Below are 20,385 nucleotides of genomic sequence, written 5' to 3'. Positions count from 1 at the left end.
GTCTGCTCCAGTGTGTGTGTGTGTGTGTGTGTGTGTGTGTGTGTGTGTGTGTGTGTGTGTGGTGGAAGTTATTTTGTTTTTTGTTACACTGGCTATTTGAAAAATAGTTAACTTATACTTTTTTTTTTATTGTTCAGAGTTGAAACAGGTTGACAACCATTAATCTGGGTTGCAACTACAGGTGGCACTGGAAGCAGATTGGTTCCTGGACATGCCCGGTGGAAGGAGGGGCCCTAGTCGGCAGCAGCTAAGCCGTTCAGCTTTACCTTCTTTACAGACTTTGGTTGGTGGGGGCTGCGGCAATGGAACAGGCCTGAGAAACAGGTAAAGAAGAAATAATCTCTCATAGCCTATGATTAGTAAGATTAATTTAAAAGTCATTATGGTATTCAGATATTTGTTTATCAAGCTTTATTCTTGACACTGAAATAGAAATACTGCCATTAAAGACTGAAAGCTTAGCATTTTAGAATGCTTTGCAGATAGAAATATGTAATTTGGGACTCATAAAATAAAAACAGTCCAGTTCTTACTTATAGCTGATAATCCAGTTCAAGTTCTAGTCATCACTTTTGGCAGGGGAGGGGGAAATAATTAATAATCGAACCCAGGCCACTGAGCTACATCCCCAGCTCTAGTTACTGCCTTTTTAGCTATTAGAAGAAGGAAGAAGTGAATGGAAATATAAAGCACTATACCATTACTGATTTGATGGTTTATTTACTTATTAGGGCAAATTTAACAGTCACCAGGAAGTTCTAAAATTATAAGTCAGGTTCCATCAAGAGGTTTAAAAATTATTTTGTCAGATAATTGCTTAGTAGTAATAAACTATCAGCTATAGCCTAAACATCTTTTGTGTTATGTTATATGAGAATAAAGAAAGTGATCTATTTAATGAAAATTTATCTCTCTTTTTTATTTTTTTTTTGCGGCACTGGGTATGGAACCCAGAAGCATTCTACCTCCGAGCTACACCCTCAGCCCTATTTTTTAGTCTTGATTTTGAAACAGGGTCTCACTGAGTTGCAAAGGGCCTCACTAGGTAGCTGAGGCTGGCTGCAAACCTGTGATCCTCCTGTCTCAGCCTCCCAAGTAAATACTGGGATTACAAGCGTGTGCCACTATGCCTGTTGTGTTCTGCACTTTAAAAGAGCTGGAAGCTACATGAAAACCTCATTTGTAGATGTTTCTGCTTGCACTCGAAGTCTACAGATAGTAAACTGGGAAGAACTAGGGACACTTGGAAAGTATCTCTACTTTTTAACTGAGGGCAACAATGGTCCCATGTTTTCCTCTGCTTTCATTATAGTTCTTGTTTCCTGGCTTCCAAGGTTCCAACCATGAGTTGATCTACAGTAATTCCCAATCTCTCCTACTTTAGCATGTGTGTGTGTGTGTGTGTGTGAGATACTGGGGGTGGAACCCTATATTATACTTTATTTGGAAACAGGGTCTCACTAAGTTGCTGAGAGCCTCACTGAGTAGCTGAGGCTGACTTCAAACCTGTGCAGTCCTCTTGTCTCAGCCTCCCAAGCCGGGGATTACAAGCATGTACCACCATGCTCGGCAACATATAGGTTTTTAACAAATAGTTTGAGATGGTGGTGGAAGATGCATTTTTATTTTTGGTACTGAGGATAGAACCCAGGGGTGTTCTACCACTGGGCTACACCCAGCCCTTTTTATTTTTTATTTTGAAGTAAAGTCTAAGTTGCTGAGAGGCTTGCCAAGGTGCTGAGGCTGGTCTCTAACCTGTGATCCTCCTATTTTAGCCTCCCAAGTACTGAGCTTATAGGCGTGCTCCAGGATACCAGCAAGAAAGTATTTTTTGGCATGTTAAAGTGAAAGAGATGCTTGACAAACACCTGTAGCCCCAGTACTTGGGAAGCTGAAACAGGAGAATTACAGGTTGAGACCCTGTTTTCAAACAAAACCAAAACCCTGTTTCAAAACAATAAAAAGGGCTGGGAGGTGTAGCTCCGAGGTCAAATATCACTGGGTTTCATTTCTAGTACCAAATAAATAAAGAGATAATTGTTCATGATTTGATGATTTGAAAAGTTTAGTGAAGCCGGGCGTGGTGGCGCACGCTTGTAATCCCCGCGCTTGGGAGGCGGAGACAGGAGGATCGCGCAGGTTCGAAGCCACTCTTGCTGGCTTAAGAGACCCTGTTTCCAAAAATGAAAATGTAAAAATAGGTCTGGGAGTGTAGCCCGGAGGTAGAAGGGCTTCCAGGAACCCCAGTACCACCAAAAAAAAAAAAATTTAGTGAGTGATTATTTTGTAACATGTTATCTCAAGAGATTATTTATGAAAAAGAAGTTTCTGTATTTGGTCTCCCTCCTTTTTTCCCACTGGAGATTGAACCGTCCTAAGGCCTTGCACATCCTAGACAACATTCCCAGTCTCCTTTTTGAGACAGGGCCTCACAGAGTTGTGGAGGCTGGTCTTAAACTTGTAATCCTTTTGCCCCAGTCTCCTTGTTTTTCTCTCATCTTGGGTGTCTCTGAGATTACAGGTGAGTGTGCCACCACACCCATCTTATATTTCTTTATGGGAAGGAAATAGTTGGAATAATTTGTTGTATAAGACTTGGGGAATAGATTTAAAGGCAGTGATAGATGGCTTAGAGTATAGCTTTAGGAAGCATGTATACAAAGAGAGATGGTGCCCAGATAAGTCACTTTTGAAGTATCTATAAAATACTAACAAATCAAATTGCTTAATTATGGTATAATTTTGGTTGATACATTTGGTGGCACACGCTTGTAATCCCAGTGTTTGGGAGGCCGAGACTGGAGGGTCGCTGTTCACAGAAAACTTCAGCTAATACTTAGGCCCTTTGCAGCTCAGATCCTGTTTGAAAATAAAGGATAAGCCAGTCCATGGTGGCTCACACTTGTAATTCCAGCATTTGGAAGGCTGAGACTGGAGGATCGCGATTCGAGGACAGCCTCAGCTACTACTTAGGCCCTTTGCAACTCAGTGAGACCCTGTTTCAAAATAAAGAATAAAAGCCAGGCGTGGTGGCACACGCTTGTAATCCCAGCACTTGGGATGCGGAGATAGGAGGATCGCACAGGTTTGAAGCCAGCCTCAGCTACTTAGTGAGGCTCTCAACAACTTAGACCCTATTTCCAAATAAAATATAAAATAGGTCTGGGAGTATAGCCCAGAGGTAGAGAGTCTCTGGGTTCCACCCCAGTACCACCCAAAAATAAAAAAATTAAAAAAAATAAAATAATAATAATAAGTAGGGCTGGGGGTGTAGCTTGGAGGTAAAATGCCCTGGGTTTCATTTCCAGTACCCCCCCCCACACACACACACACACAAATAGGGCTGGAGATGTCACTCAGAGGTAGAGTGCCCCTGGGTCTATTCCCAGTACTACAATAAAAAATTAGCCAGGTGTGGTGGTGCACACTTATAATCCCTGCGCTTGGGAGGCAGAGACAGGAGGATCATGCAGGTTCGAATCCGGCCTCACTGGCTTAGGAGACCCTGTTTCCAAATAAAATATAAAAATAGGTCTGGGAGTGTAGCCCGGAGGTAGAAGGGTTCCATCCCCAGAACCACCAAAATAAATAAATAAATGAAATAAAAAAAAAGAATGGGTACATGCTTGTAATCCCAGTACTTGTGAGGATGAGACAGGAGGTTTGCAGGTTCAGCTGCTAGTGAGGCCCTCCGCATCTTAGTGAGACTGTTTCAAAATAAATAATTAAAAATAAGGCTGGGGGTGTAGCTTGAAGGAATATCATGTAGGGTGCATATGGAAGAATGTTGTGTGGTGAGGCTGTCTTTAAGTAGAAGGCTCCATGATGTGTGTGTGTGTATGTGTGTACGTACATATATATACACACATATGTATACAATTATATAATAATTATATAATATGATTATATAATTATATGTAATATATATTCAGATATATTCACATATATTTATCCCATTGATAGTGGAGAGCCATTAAAAGGTTTTAGATAAGAGAGTTACATTATCAGAATTTTATTTTAGAAATATCCATGAAGGCAGGTTGGAGGATTTGGTGAAAGTAGAATTGAATTTAGGATTACTGCTATAATTTAGGTGAATGTTAGGTAATTTAGGTGAGTGCTTAAACTAAGACAATGGATTAAGAGGAAAAATACAGTTTGAAGAAAGTTGTATGGAATGAATTAAAATTCTTTAGAAGGTGATTGGACACAAGCAGAAGAAAAGTTCTGGTCTATGGTTCTGATTTGGGTAGCTAGCAGGGTGGGCTGTGAAGAAGGCTAGGACTCTAGGAGGAGGAACACAGATATCCAGTAGGCAGTTCAATCACACGGGTTTAAAACTGCACTGAGGCTGGGCATGGTGGCGCACGCTTGTAATCCCCGCGCTTGGGAGGCTGAGACAGGAGGGTCGCATGGGTTCGAAGCCAGCCTCAGGTACTTAGGCTTTCAGCAACTTAGTGAGACCCAGTTTCCAAAAAAAATATATTTTAAAAAAAGGTCTGGGAGTATAGCCTGGAGGTAAAAAGCCTCTGGGTTCCACCCCCAGTACCACCAAAAAAATAAAAACAAAACCAAAAAAACTCTGCATTGAGCTCTGTAGAGAAAAGTGTAATCTTTAATATGAATAAGATGGTGGAAACCATGGCTACTCTTTAGATCACTGAGAGAATGTGTAGGGGAGAAAGAGAAGGAAAGAAGAGCACAGGATAGAGTCTTGGGGAAGGCCAGCAGTTGAGGGCTAGGTGGAAGAGGCCGCAGGCACTCTGTGCTGGGTGACACTGAAGGTTATCACCACATGAGTTAACCATGGTTTTCTCTTTCAGGAATGGTAGTGCTCTTGGCCTTCCAGTCCCACCTATCACAGCCTTAATCACCCCAGGTCCTGTTCGTCATTGCCAAATTCCTGACTTGCCTGTGGATGGGAGCCTGCTTTTTGAATTTCTTTTTTTCATCTACCTGTTGGTTGCGCTCTTCATTCAGTACATCAATATCTATAAAACCGTGTGGTGGTATCCTTACAATCATCCTGCGTCTTGTACTTCACTGGTAAGTCTGCATAGGCCTTTAAGTTGTTCACGTCACTCAGGCAAATTATTTTTTCTAATAATTTTTCCTTACTTTGTTTGTGGTACTGGAGATTGAACTCAGAGACATTTTATTTCTGAGCTACACTCCTAGCCCTATTTTATTTTTATTTTGAAACAGGGTCTTGGTAGCTTGATGAGAGTCTCACTGCTTCCTGAGGCTGTCCTCCAGCCTTTGGTCTTTCTATCTCAGCCTCCCAAGTACTGGGATTGTAGACATCCACTACCAAGGTCGGCTAATTTTTCTTCTAAAAAAATTTTTCCCCCTAATTACTTTTAGAAGTAAAACTTCATGATGAGATTGTTAAAATATAAATATTGAGAGACAGTAAAAATATAAATGAAAATGCAGAAAACATTTAAATAATTTATTGTATCATAGAATTTTGTGTGTGTGTGGTACTGGGGGTGGAACTCAGGGGCCTTCTACCTCTGGATCATACCTCTGATAGCCTTACTAAGTTGCTGAGGCTGCCTTCGAACCTGTGATCTTTCTCTCTCAGCCTCCCAAATACTGGGATTACAGGTGTGTGCTGCCACACCTGGCAAACAGAAAGGTTTTTTGTTTGTTTGTTTGTTTGTTTGTTTTTGGGTTTTTTTGGTGCTGGGGGTGGAACCCAGGGGCTTTTATACCTCTGGCTTGTACTCCCAGACCTTTTTTTTTTGAAACGGTCTCACTAAGTTGCTGAAAGTTGCTGAGAGCCTCACTAAGTAGCTGAGACTGGCTTTGAACCTGTGTGATCCTCCTGTCTCGGGCTTCCAAGCCTGGGGATTACAAACCTGCGCCACCACGCCCGGCAACAGAAAGGTTTTGATATTTAACTTTCTCTATACTGTGTTAGGTGTTTTGTAAAACTGTCTCACTAGCTGGGTGTGGTGGTGCGCGCTTGGGAGGCAGAGACAGGAGGATCACGCAGGTTCGAAGTCAGCCTTGCTGGCTTAAAGAGACCCTGTTTCCAAATTTTAAAAAAATATAAAAATGGGTCTGGGAATGTAGCCTGGAGGTAGAATGGTTTCCAGGAACCCCAGTACCACCCAAAAAAAAAAAAAAGTGTCTCACTAGATTAATGGGAGTCTCACTACTTGCTGAGCCTATCCTCTAACCTGCCATCCTACCTCAGCCTCCCAAGTGCTGGGATTATAGACATCCACCACCACGCCCTGCTTATATGATGTTAAGTTTAGGTGTAAGGTGTCAGTATGATTAAATTCCATCAATATAACCTTTTAAATGGCTGAATTAAATAATGGTAACTTCTATAACAAATAAACCCCAAATCACATAATAACACAAAACAATTTGAAGCAATTATCCTGTTTGGTAGGGATTCTTTCATGTGGTCAGTCAAGGCACCCGGGCTCGTAGTGAGTGCCATCATCCAAGTAGTGGCCTCTAGGATGGCTGGGTTTGTCCTGTTGGTCATAGAGGTGAAAGAGGTGAAAGGATGTTTTTTAGGCCAGGCTCCCATCATTTTCACATGTCTCCTCATAACTATAAGGGAAGATAGAAAATATAGTCCTTTAGCTGAGTGCATTGTTAATCTGAATGAAATTGGGTTCTGTTACAAAAATAAAATTGAGATGGGAACTAGCTGCTAAGGTATGTAAAAACATGTTGTAGGTTCTTTCTTTGTAGAGAACTCATGTTGTAGTTATGGAGGACCATGATAATCTTGATGTAGAGGAGGTTCTCCATAAATAGGTATGTAAAATATCCATCAGATGGTCAGATAACTTGACATGTATGTGGTTCACAGTGGCAGATTTGAATGGGTGATATTCTCTGGGGCCAAAACCACCAGTGTCCTGAATAATTTCTATTTGTGTTTGACACTAACAAAAGATTTGAAAGCCCTTTTAGCCTGTAGACACAGAAAGAAAATTGGATCTAATTCTCAGAATAGTATAGGAAGAAAATAAAACATTTTATTTTAAATATTTGTATCACTTGGTGGTTCTGGAATTTATTTTATTTTATTTTTTTTGTGTGTGTGTGGTACTAGGGATGGACCAAGAGGCATTTTATCTCCGACCTACACCCCCGATTCTGTTTTTATTCTTTAATTTGAAACAGGGTCTCACTGAGTTGCAGAGGGCCTCAGTAGGTACCTGAGGTGGCTGCTAACCGTGATCTTCCTGTCTCACCCTCCCAAATGCTGGGATTACAAGCATACACCACCATGCCTGGCTGGTTCTGTTTGTTTTTATACAAGAGGTTGAACTCAGGGGCATTCTGTCTCTGAGCTATGCCTCCAGCCCTTGGTTTAAAAGTTTTTATTTTTAAAGCCAGACTTAGTGGTTCATGATTATAATCCCAGTACTTGGGAGGCTGAGACAGGAAGATCACAGGTTTGCAGCCAGCCTCAGCTACTTAGTGAGGCCCTCCACAATTTAATGAGACCCTGTTTCAAAATAAAAGAATAAAAATAAGGTTGAGGGTTTAGCTTGAAGATAGAATGCTCCTGGGCTCAATCTACAGTTCAGGGGGGAATTTTTTTTTTTTTTTTTTTTTTTTTTTTAGATGAGCATGATGCCTGTTTGTAATCCCAGTATTTGGGAGGCTGAGACAGGAAGATCGCAGATTTGAAGCCAGCCTCAGTAACTTAGTGAGACTCTATGCACTGTAGTGAGGCCCTTTTTCCAAATAAGAAATAAAATAGGTCTGGGGGTGTAGCCCAGAGGTAGAAAGCCCTAGGTTCCAGCCCCAGTACCATACACACATACAAAAAGGTTTTATTTTGAAACAGGGTCTGGCTAAGTTGCTGAGACTGTCCTGGATCTTGTGATCCTTCTTTCTTATGCAACCACGCCCGCTTTTTGAGGTTTTCAAATAATATTTTGTTCTACTTGGATTATGAGTTTTTTCAGCATAGTAATTGTATGCTTTATCCATTCTTATGTAGAAGTAGATTTTGCAAAGGACACTGGGAAATGAACTGGTATTTAGCTGGGAGTCATTGCTCAGGTAAATACTCTGATGGCAGAAGGAAAACTAGTAATGACTGCCATTTTATTTGCCTCTTACACCACAGTAGAAAGTACGATTTAGGAGAATAAGAACCTTCACTGTCCATCTTCACTGTGCCTTTAATATCAAGAATACCTGGCATGCCGGGCGTGGTGGCGCACGCTTGTAATCCCCGCGCTTGGGAGGCAGAGACAGGAGGATCGCGCAGGTTCGAAGCTAGCCGCGCGCGCTGGCTTAGGAGACCCTGTTTCCAAATAAAAATGTAAAAATAGGTCTGGGAGTGTAGCCCGGAGGTAGAAGGGCTTCCAGGAACCCCAGTACCACAAAAAAAAAAAAAAAAAAAAAAAAAAAAAAAAAAACCTGGCATATTTTGAGTGCTACATATATATTCATTGCATTGGATAATAGAGAAATTCAACTTTTCATTTTGGAAGGAATTGTAGAAACCTGCAGGCCTTTTGATGAACAAAATGAAAATACATCCCAACTTTGTTGGCTTTTAGGGTACTCTTCCTAAATATTTCATGTTCATCATCATAGTCCTGTATGCAGACTTAGAAGACTTCATAAGCCGGGCGTGGTGGCGCAAGTTTGTAATCCCCGCACTTGGGAGGCAGAGACAGGAGGATCACGTAGGTTCGAAGCCAGCCGCACATGCTGACTCAGGAGACCCTGTTTCCAAATAAAAATGTAAAAATAGGTCTGGGAGTATAGCCCGGAGGTAGAAGGGCTTCCAGGAACCCCAGTACCACCAAAAAAAAAAAAAAAGAAGAAGACTTCATAGATGGCGTCTAAGTAATGCTGCTGTTTTATAGAAAAAAAAATCAAATATAAAGCACATTTTCAAATCAGGTTAGAAAGATTAAATGAATATAATTGATGTATCAACTAGTAGAGAGTTTAGTAGATGCTCAGTTAGACTAACATGTCTTTTTTTTTTTTTTTTTTGGTAGTGCTGGGGATTGAATTCAGGGGCATTCTACTATATACCCTTAACCTTTTTTTTTTTGGACACCGGGGATGGAGCCCAGAGGCATTGTACCTCTGAGCTACACCCCCAGCCCTATTTTTTAGTCCTTATTTTTATTTATTTATTTTTTTTTTTGCAGGTCTGGGGATGGAACCCAGGGGCATATTACCTCTGAGCTACATCCCCTGCCCTATTTTTTATTATTTATTTTGAAACAGGGTCTCACTAAGTTGCAGAGGGCCTCACTAAGTAGCTGAGGCTGTCCGCAAACCATGATCCTCCAGTCTCAGCCTCCTGAATGCTGGAATTACAAGCGTGCGCCACCAAGCCCGGCATTGTCATCCATCCATCCATCCATCCATCCATCCATCCATCCATCCTTCCTTCCTTCCTTCCTTCCTTCCTTCCTTCCTTTCTTTCTTTCTTTCTTTCTTTCTTTCTTTCTTTCTTTCTTTCTTTCTTTCTTTCTGTGGTACTGGGGATAGAACCCAGAGGCTTTCTATCTCCAGGCTATACTCCCAGACCTATTTTATATTTTATTTGAAAACAGGGTCTCGCCAAGTTGCTGAGAGCCTCACTAGGTAGCTGAGGCTGGCTTCAGACCTGTGCTATCCTCCTGTCTCAGCCTCCCAAGCGCGGGGATTACATTGTGTGTCACCACGCCCAGCGTAATCTTTTCTTTTTAATATAGTAAAGTTTCCAGCCAGATGTGATAGTAAACACCTGTAATCTCAGTACTTGGGAGGCTGTTCTGGAACTGTGCCCAGCCTTATGTTTTGTTTTGAAACATGATCTTGCTAGGTTGCTGAAAACCTTGCTAAGATGCTGAGGCTGTCCTTGAACTAGTGATTCTCCCATCTCAGCCTCCCAAGCACTGAGATTATAGGCATGTGTCACCACTCCCAGCTAATAGTTTGGTCTCTACTTATGTTAATCTAGTTGGGCATCTGCTAATATAATTATGAATCTTGAATGATCCATTAAATTTGACACATAAATGTGAGTTTAGATTAATTCTTGTTGTTATAATTACTTATACTTGTTAACTTAAAGCTGTAATTTATTTATTTATTTATTTTTGCAATACTGGAGATAGAACCCAGAGGAATTCTACCTTTGAGCTACACCGCCAGCCCTATTTTTTATTCTTTATTTTTGAAACAGGGTCTCACTTTGTTGTGGAGAGCCTAAGTAGCTGAGGCTTTCTGTAAACCACAATCCTCTGGTCTCAGCCTCTCCAATGCTGGGATTACAAGCATGGGCCACCATGCCTGGTGTTGTAATCTTTTCTTTTTAATATATAAAGTTTCCAGCCAGATGTGATGTAAACACCTGTAATCTCAGTACTTTGGAGGCTGACACAGAAGAATCACCAGTTTGAGGCCAGCCTCAGCAATTTAGACCCTGTTTTCAAATAATAAAACAAGCCAGGCGTGGTGGCACATGCTTGTAATCCCAGTACTTGGGAGGTTGAGACACTCTGAAACTTAGTGAGACCCTGTTTCAAAATAAAGAATTAAAAAAATCTGGCTGGTAGTGTAGTTCAAAGGTAGAATGCCCCTGGGTCCAATCCCTAGCACCACAAAAAAATAAGTAAAATAAAAAATAAGGACTGGGAGAGTATCTCAGAGGAAGAATACCTCTGGGTTCAATCCCCAGTACCAAAAATAGTAATAGTAAGCTGGGCCTGGTGGTACCTGCTTGTGATCCCAGGTGGGAGGATTGCAGGTTCCCAGCCAGTCTCAGCAACTTAGTGCCACCTTCCTCAACGTAGTGAGACCCTGTTTCAAAATAAAAAAATAGTGCTGGAGGTTTTACCTCAGAGGTAAAATACCCCTTGGTTTAATACCCAGTAAACACACGGCATACATGCACTAAATAATGATGATAGTGGTGGTAGTGGCAGTGGCAGTGGTAGTGGTGGCATGGGAAAGTTTCAAAAAAACAAAAAAGGAAGGGATACATTTCACCTGTTTAAAATAGTGTTGGGGCCAGGGGTGGTGGCACACATTTGTAATCCCAGTACTTGGGAAGCTGAAACAAGAGGATTGCAGGTTGGAGGACAGCCTCAGCAAGTACTGAGACTCATCAATCTAGTGAGACACTGTTTCAAAATAAAAATAAGTCTGGCATGGTGGCACACGCTTATAATCCTAGCATTCAGGAGGCTGAGACGGGAGGATCACAGTTTGCAGACAACCTCAGCTACTTAGTGAGGCCCTCTGCAACTTAGACCCTGTTTCAAAATAAAGAATAAAAAATAGGGCAGTGGGTGTAGTTCAGAGGTCAAATGCCCCTGGGTTCCATTCCCAAACCCGCAAATAAAATAAAATAAAGAATGAAAAAAAATAACAAATGGGGCTGGAGATGTAGCTCAGAGTTATAATAACCCTAGGTTCAATCCCTAATACCACACACACAAAAAAAAAAAAGAAGAAAAAAGAAAGAAAGAAAGGTAAGTAGTCTTCCTTATCAGCAGAACTGCCGTGTTCTGTGAGGGTAAGGTGAACTGAGAACGGTCTATTGAGGGAGCAAACCTCTTTTCACATAGAGGTTCCAGATGGATACAGGTGGTATTTCTTTCTGATGCAGTTTTTTGTTTCTTTTATAGAATTTTCATCTCATTGATTATCATCTGGCAGCATTCATCACAGTGATGCTTGCAAGGAGGCTTGTATGGGCCCTTATCTCAGAGGTAACTTCATTCATTACATGCTATCATTTGTAGCTAGACTTAGTTATTAAAATGAATTCAGATTGAGAAAGTGAGATGTCTAATATAATTTGAATAAAACTTTAAGTTAATTTCTTTATTCCATATGAGTTCAGTCCTGGGGATTGAACCCAGGGGCATTCTATTTCTGAGCGATACCCCAACCCTTTTATATTTTTGTCTTGAAATATGGTCTTGCTAAGGTTGAGAGCCTTCACTATGCTGCTTAGGCTATCCTTGAACCTGTGATACTCCTGTCTCAGCCTCCCAAGTACTGGGATTGCAGGCATGCACCATCATAGCTGGCTTAAATTAACCTTTATAAATGGCATAGTGGCACATGCTACTAGTCCCAGCATATGGGAGGCTGAGACAGGAAGATTGTGGTTTGCAGACAGCCTCAGCTACTTAGTGAGGCCTTTTGCAACTCAGTGAGACTGTGTTTCAAAATAAAGAATTAAAAAATAGGGCCGGGGGTATAGCTCAGAGGTAGAATGCCCCTGGGTTCCATCCCCAGTAACTACCCCCTACAAAAAAAATTAACTTTTTTTCTTTTTTTAAATTTCTTTTTTATTTTTATGTGGAACATATTGAAAATGGCATACATTCAGACTGTGCTTGGTGCCCTCTCCCTGCCTGCTTCCCCTTCCCCCCTTTCCAACAATGAGTGTCCAGATTAACCATGCTTTATTCATACTTTTACACATATTCGTATGTAGCTCCTCCATTAATCAACCTCAGCCTTCTTTTTCTCCTATCCTTCAGTTCTAGCTTTGCTGAGATTTTCCCTCCATTGTCTGGAGTCCCTCTGATATTTCTAATACTCCCTAGTTTGGTCATATTAGGGAAAACATATGTCCCTTCTCTTTCTGTGCCTGGCTGATCTCACTTAACATAATATTCTCCAGGTCTTTCCATCTTCTTGCGAATGACATGGTTTTGTTCTTCTTTATAGCTGAGTAGAATTCCATTTTGTGTATTTCCCATAAAAAAATTAACCTTTTTAAAATTAAAAATTGTGCAGGGTTTGGTGGTGCGTACCTGTAATGACCGTACGTGGGGAGGCTGAGACAGCAGGATCATAGGTTCAAGGACAGTCACAACAACTTAGCAAGGCCTCAGAAACTTAGTGAGACCCTGTTTCAAAATAAAAACTAAGTTTGTGGATGTAACTTGGAGGTAGAACCTACATCCCTGGGTTCAATCCTCAGAACCACACACAAACAGAACTAAAAGTTGTTAGCTGAGTGTGGTGATGCATACCTGTAATCGCAGTACTTGGGAGACTGAGACAGGAGGATCACAGATTCAAGGATAGCCTCAGCAACATAGTGAGACTTTCAGCAACCTAGTGAGATCCTGTTTTGAAAACAAAAATATAAAGGGCTGGGCATGTACCGTGGAAGTAGAATGGCCCTGGGTTCAATCCTTAGTACCAAAAAACAAAAGAAAGTTATTGATAGATTTTGTCATTGGTATAATTTCTCCTATATAAGGTTTTATCTTGTGCCCCTATAAATGATTATGAAAGTAACTGAACAACTGTTTGTTTAGCTAAAGTAGCTAATAATTTTAATCTTGGAATTTATATTTCAGTGTGAAATTTTAAATGAATAGTTACTATAATCACAAATCATAAGATCTGATTTTTAGGATCCTGATTTCTGCAATCACAGAGTAATTTAAGATATTAAGTCATGATCTGACAACTTTTTTTTTTGTGGTGGTACTGGGGTTCCTGGAAGCCCGTCTATCTCCGGGCTACACTCCCAGACCTATTTTATTTTTGGAAACAGGGTCTCCTAAGCCAGCGCGGCTGGCCTCGAACCTGCGCGATCCTCCTGTCTCTGCCTCCCAAGCGCGGGGATTACAAGCGTGCGCCACCACGCCCGGCCCGATCTGACAACTATTTGAAGTTAACTGCAAAATGATGGAAGCCAGGCATGATGGCATACACTTGTAATCCCAGTATTTGGGAGGCTGAGACAGGAGAAACACAGGTTTAAGGCTAGCCTCAGCAACTTGTGAGGCATTCTGCAACTTAGTAACACCCTGTTTCAAAATAAAGAATAAGAAAGGTTTAGGGGGATAGTTCAGAGATAGAATGTCCCTGGATTCAATCCCATTACCCCCCCGCCCCCCATATATACACAAAAAAAGCAGTGATCGTAGGATTGTTTCTCACAGTGGGAAAAGATGCCTATAACTTTTCTCCCAGGTTCAGTAATTTAAGCGATGGAAATAGATGCTTACTTTTGAATATATTGAGAAAGCACTTTCTTTCAAGCAACTCAATGGAGTTTTTTGTTTCTATTTGTTAAAATAGGCAGGAAATGGTTTTGTTTCTTCCCTTCAGTTAACTTAGAAATGGAACTTAAGGAGTTTCTACCTTGTTTGCAAAGGCTATAAGCACTTTTTCTTGTTTGTGTAGTTTTGAGGATCCTTCTTAGGGCATCACACGTGAGGCAAGCACTCCACCATTGAGCTAATTCTCAAACCCTTTTTTGTGTGTCTTGAGGATAAAGCCCAGAAGTGTTCTGCCTCCAAGATATACCCCACTCCATTTCATCTTTCTTTTTTTTTTTTTTGTGGTACTAGATACTGAACCCAGGGGAAATCTACCTCTGAGCTACACCCCCATCCATATTTTATTTTTTATTTTGAAATGGGGTTTCTCTAAATTGCAGAGGACCTCACTAAATTGCTGAGGCTGGTCTTGAACCTGTGTTTCTCTGGCCTCAGCCTCCCAAGTACTGGGATTACAAGCATGTGCCACCATCCCCAGTTTTCAGCCCTTTGTAAATTTAATTTTTTTTTTTTTTTTTTAATGGTACTGGGGTTCCTGGAAGCCCTTCTACCTCCGGGCTACACTCCCAGACCTGTTTTTTATACTTTTTATTTGGAAACAGGGTCTCTTAATCCAGCGCAGCTGGCTTCGAACCTGCGTGATCCTTCTGTCTCCGCCTCCCAAGTGTGGGATTACAAGTGTGCGCCACCATGCCAGGCTCAATTTTTTGCCCAGGTTTGCACTAAGATGCTGAGGCTGGCCTCAAACCCATGATCCTCCTGTTTCAGCCTCCCAAGTATTGGGATTACAGTTGTATGTGCAACAATGCCTGGCTTCACTGGCCCTTTTAATTTTAAATTTTGAGGCAGGATCTCATTCAGTTGTCTAGTCTGGCCTACTTCATTGCTTCTTTTTACTAATAACCTAATAATGATTTAGCCAATTTTTGTATAACCTTAGTTGAAGAGCTTATGAGTGTTGCTTTTCTGGGGTTTTTTTGTTTTGTTTTGGTACCAGGTATTGAACCCAGGGCATTCTACTTCTGAGCTACGTCCCCAGCCCTATTTTTCATTCTTTCTTTTGAAACAGGTCTCATGAAGTTTCGGATCATTAAGGGGCTGAGGCTGGTCGTGAACCTGCCATCCTCCTGTCTCAGCCTCCCAAGTACTGGGATTACAAGGGTGCACCCCCACGCCTGGCTGCCTTGTTCTTGAACTTTGGATTCTCCTATTTCAGCCTCCTGAATAGTTGAGATGATAGGTGAATGCCACCAGTCCAGCTCATACTATCCTTGTCTAAAGAATCCTGTAATTCTTACTAGGAGCAGAATACTTAAATTTAAACTTTTTTTTTTTTTTTTGGTGGTACTGAGGGTGGAACCCAGGGGCTTTTCTACTTCTGGGCTATACTCCCAGACCCATTTTATACTTTATTTGGAAACAGGGTCTCACTAAGTTGCTGAGAGCCTCACTAAGTAGCTGAGGCTGGCCTTAAACCTGTGCGATCCTCCTGTCTCAGCATCCTAAGCGCTGGGATTACAAGTGTGCGCCACCACGCCCAGCTAAATTTAAACATTTTTAGTCAGATTAAAATCTGTACCTTAATGTCCATCAGTAAGGGAATATTTAAATGATTATGACATCTATAGAATAATATAAAGCCATTAAAAGATGGGAAAGTGTTGCAAGGCAGCATGCCTATAATCCAAACTGATTGGAAGGCTGAGACAGGAGAATTGCAACTTTGAGGCCAGCCTCAGCAACTGAGCAAGACCTTTTCTCTAAATAGAAAATTAAAAGGGACCAGGTGCATGGCATATGTCTGTAATCCCAGTATTTGGAGGCAGAGACAGGAAAACCATGCGTTCAAGGTCAGTTTCTGCATTTTTTTTTTTTTTTTTTGCAGGTCTGGGGATGGAACTGAGGGGCAGTCAACCTCTGAGCTACACCCCCTGCCCTATTTTTTTTATTCTTTATTTTGAAACCGGGTCTCATTGAGTTGCAGAGGGCCTCATGAAGTAGCTGAGGCTGTCCGCGAACCGCGATCCTCCAGTCTTAGCCTCCCGAATGCTGGGATTACAAGCATGTGCCACCACGCCCAGTACAGCTTCTGCAATTTAGTGAGACCTTATTTCAAAATATTGTTACACCGGGTATGGTGGTGCACACCTATAATTTCAGTACTTGGGAGGCTGAGACAGGAGCAATCATAGGTTTGAGGACACCTTCAGCAAATATTGAGACTCTCATCAACCTCATGAGACCCTATTTCAAAATAAAAAAAGGCTGGGGGAAAGCTGGGTGTGGTGGCACATGCTTGTAATCCCAGTACTTGGGAGGTTGAGACAGGAGGATTTCACAGGTTCAAATCCAGCCTCAACTACTTAGTGAGACCTTGTTTCCAAATAAAATATAAAATAAGTCTGTGAATATAGCCCAGAGGTAGAAGGTCCCTGGGTTCCATCCCCTGTACCACACACACACAGAAAAAAGGGCTAAGGGTATAACTCAGAGGTAGAATGCTTCTGGGTTCAATCTCAAATGCCACAAAATAAAGTATTGTTAAAAAGGCTTGGGGTATAGCTCTGTGGTGAAACACTCTGAGTTCAATCCTCAGAACTCTCTCACAAAGTGTTTGTGTTGCTCTCCAAGATAAGTGAAAAGAGCCAGATACTTTTAAAGCAGTGTTTAAAATAGGCAAGGAGAGCCAAGGCGGTGGGGGCGCACGCTTGTAATCCCCGCGCTTGGGAGGCTGAGACAGGAGGATCGCGCAGGTTTGAAACCAGCTTCAGCTGGCTTAAGAGACTCTGTTTCCAAATAAAATATAAAATAGGTCTGGGAGTGTAGCCTGGAGGTAGAAGGACCCTGAGTTCCATCCCTAGTACCACCAAAAAAAAAAAAAAAGGCAAGGAGAGGAAATAAAACATATTTGCTTATATATTAATAAATTATCTCTAGAAGAGACAGGCTAATAATGGACTGCCTAGATGCCTATTGGGGACTGGGGAAACAAGATCAGCAGGAGTGATCCACTACAAACACTTTATATATTTTGTATTTTGAGTGGAATAATTATATTGCCTATTTGAGAACTAGAAAGAAGAGCTCTATAGTGATTCCTAAAGCATCCAGATTAGATGGATAAAACCCATCATAAGTCATTTTTTCTTCCTCCCATTAAAATGTTTGCCTTTTTTTTTTTTTTTTTTTGCTTATGTCACAGAAAGGAACCCTATCCTAAGAAAGACCATTTTTAAGAAGAGGCTAGAGGTAATTAACCCAGAAAGCTAAATACTATACAGCCTTAGCACTCCCATTCCACCTTCATAACCTGTTTTTCCACCTCCTGACCAACACGGCTTCTGTGAACTTGCTCCACAAGACTAAAAATAAATTCAACTGTTCTTTCTCCAATTTAAAGCAACTCTCTTTAAAAGCTTGTCTTTATAAATAGAAAAATAGTGTGTTTTACTGAAAAAAAAAAATTGGAGAGCATGGGAATCTAAAGTAGAAAGTTTAAAAATTACAGTCCTTTTAATAAGAACTACATTTTGGTATATTTTCTTCTGACCTTTATATGTGCATAATGATTTTTCATACGTATTTATTTTAATGTAATTGGGAACATTATATACTTTTCACTTAGTGTATGAATAATTTTCTACACTTCCCCTGATTAGCTCTTGTTTATTCTTTCCGACTCAGCTTAGTCACTTGCTAAAGGAAGCTGTCCCCAAGTTAGGTCTCCTAGCATTTGATCTCCTAGTAGCTTATGCTTTTCCTGTAGCACTCATCACAATTGTAAAAATAATTGTCCAACTTTATTTTCATGTGTGCCAAGGTTAAAGAAAACTATATCAGCTCTATCAAAGAATATGTGATTATTTATAACACCTTAGTAATTTATTAACTATCAACTTAGCGAGCTGATGAGTGTGAGGATTCAAAGACAAATAGAAACACTGTGGTGCTGCTGAAACCCTGCAGTCTGGTGGGAAGTAAGGCAGATAAATTAATAGCTCCCCATCTTTATGTACATACAAATCACTTGGGAGGTTGTTAAAATACATCTGGACAGGAAACTTGTTGGTAATTTACTTGTTCACAAGAAGCCCAGGTGATGCTGATGATTGGCCAGCAGACCATACTTTGAGAAGCCCTGGTGTTAAGTGAATTAGGTGGTAATTGTAAGAACTTAGAGAAGGTCAATATGAGGAGGAAACAGCTAACCATGCCTGGAAAGTCTTAATTTTCAAAAATTAGGAAAATAAGGTGGGATGCAGTTCTTTTCTCTTTTTTTTGGGGGGGGGGGCACAATTTAGCTAACACTAAACCTACTTGATCCCTTACTTGAGTCATATTGGTTTTCAATGAGATCATTTATAAAATGTTCCTCTATCTGATGCTTTCAAACTTTCAGGCCACGAAGGCAGGAGCGGCGTCTATGATTCACTACATGGTTCTGATATCAGCTCGCTTGGTGCTACTCACTTTGTGTGGATGGGTACTTTGTTGGACCCTTGTCAATCTGTTCCGAAGCCACTCAGTCCTCAATCTCCTCTTCCTTGGTTACCCGTGAGTACTCCAGTTTTACCTTTTAATAATATACCTTTAGAAGGTATTTGTGTTATGCAAATAATTTCACAAAAAAAAGGAGAAATGAAATTCTTCAAATAGAAGCTAAGAGTTTAGAAAATTGGAAAACTAGCTGGTTTCCAATTGTAATTCCAGTACTTGGGAGGCTGAGACAAGTTCCTCAATGAGGCCCTCCGCAACTTAATGAGACCATGTTTCAAAATAAAGAATAAAAAATAGGGCTGGGAAGCTGGGCATGATGGTGCATGCTTGTAATCGCAGCATTCGGGAGGCTGAGACCAAAAGATCACGGTTCACGGACAGCCTCAGCTACTTGATGAGGCTCTCTGCAACTTGGTGAGACTCTGTTTCAAAATAAAGAATAAAAAATAGGGCAGGGGTGTAGCTTGGAGGTCAAATGCCTCTGGGTTCCATCCCCAGACCCCCCCCCCCCCACACACACACAAAATAAGGCTCGGGATGTAACTCATAACTTAGAGGTAGAATGTCCTTGGCTTCAATCCCTAGTACCACACACACACACAAGGCCCTTTTCTGCTTCTTTCTCTCTCTGCTCCTTCCACACTTTTAATTCTCAAATAGCTTCTCAGTTTAGCATAAATCAGTCCACAGTTGTGGCTCTGGCTGACCTGGAAATTGTAGTCCTCCTGCCTCAGCCTCTTGAGTAGCTAGGATTACAGGTGTGAGCCCCTGTATCTTGGCTTCTAGACGTATATTGAATCTGTCCAGTTGCTTTCCATAAAATCTTTCCAGTTTATTTTCTTTTTCTTTCTTTCTTTTTTTTTTTTTGGTGGTACTTCGAACCTGTGAACCTCCTGTTTCAGCCTCCCAAGTGCTGGGATTACAAGCATGCACCAACCACACCCGGCTCCAGTTTCTTTATTACATTCTAAACCTAAACCTCCATCATTTGTTCTTGTCCACCTCCCTTTTTTTTTTTTTTTTTTAAACGGTACTGAGGATGGAACCCAGGGGCATTGTACCTCTGAGCTACACTCTCCAGCCCTATTTTTTATTCTTTGTTTTGAAACCTGTTCTCACTGAGTTGCAAAGGGCCTTGCTAAGCAGCTGAGGCTATCTGCGAACCACAGTCCTCCGGTCTCAGCCTCTCGAATGCTGGGATTATAAGTGTGCTCTACCACGCCCAGCCCCCTTTCATTTTTCATTGTACCACGGGAGAATGTTTTTCTTTTTCTTGTTTATCTGGTGGTACTGGGGTTCCTGGAAACCCTTCTACCTTCAGGCTATACTCCCAGACCTATTTTTTATACTTTTTTATTTGGAAACAGAGTCTCTTAAGCCAGCGCTCGCGGCTGGCTTTGAACTTGCGCAATCCTCCTGTCTCCACCTCCCAAATGCAGGGATTACAAGTGTGCGCCACCATGCCCAGCTAGAATGTTTTTCAAAATGGGAAATTTAATGCTACTTACCCTCTTTAAAAATCCTTTAGTAAATCATTTCCTTTCCTTTACAAAGCAGTCTAAGCCTTTGCTGTTACTTTGTAATTTCTCTGATGCCATCCTATATCAGTTATCATTGCCACAATAATGCTAACCTCAAAACCATAATTAGCCTACCTCCATATATAGTAGTTTTTGTACTATGTTGGGGTCACTGGAAGTCAGGAGACTCTCCTGATTGTACCTGGGTTTAGCCACATCCCTAGGATTGACTGGCCATCAGTTCAGGCAGCTGGGATAACAGCTTTGTTCACCATGTCTTTCACCCTCTAGCAGACTAGTCTGAAGATGGTAACATGAAACTGGCA

At 41.3% G+C, this 20,385-nt stretch overlaps 1 protein-coding gene across 2 annotated transcripts in view; it reads left to right on the top strand.

Annotated features, from left to right (window-relative positions):
* Positions 1 to 211: 211 nt before the first annotated feature.
* The window catches only part of TMEM39A (transmembrane protein 39A), a gene marked incomplete at both ends in the record, with an annotated part of 32,343 nt that continues 12,169 nt past the window's right edge, over positions 212 to 20,385 (top strand). For both annotated transcript variants that reach the window (XM_080696853.1, XM_080696852.1), the window contains 4 exons: positions 212 to 324; positions 4,824 to 5,046; positions 11,634 to 11,717; positions 18,442 to 18,596. In XM_080696853.1, the coding sequence (XP_080552979.1) occupies positions 212 to 324; positions 4,824 to 5,046; positions 11,634 to 11,717; positions 18,442 to 18,596 (575 nt within the window). The remainder of the gene's footprint in view (positions 325 to 4,823; positions 5,047 to 11,633; positions 11,718 to 18,441; positions 18,597 to 20,385) is intronic.

Source organism: Muscardinus avellanarius, assembly GCF_963383645.1.
Source record: "Muscardinus avellanarius genome assembly, chromosome: 5".
NCBI classification, from domain to species: domain Eukaryota; kingdom Metazoa; phylum Chordata; class Mammalia; order Rodentia; family Gliridae; genus Muscardinus; species Muscardinus avellanarius.
This window is presented reverse-complemented; position numbering and strand designations above follow the sequence as displayed.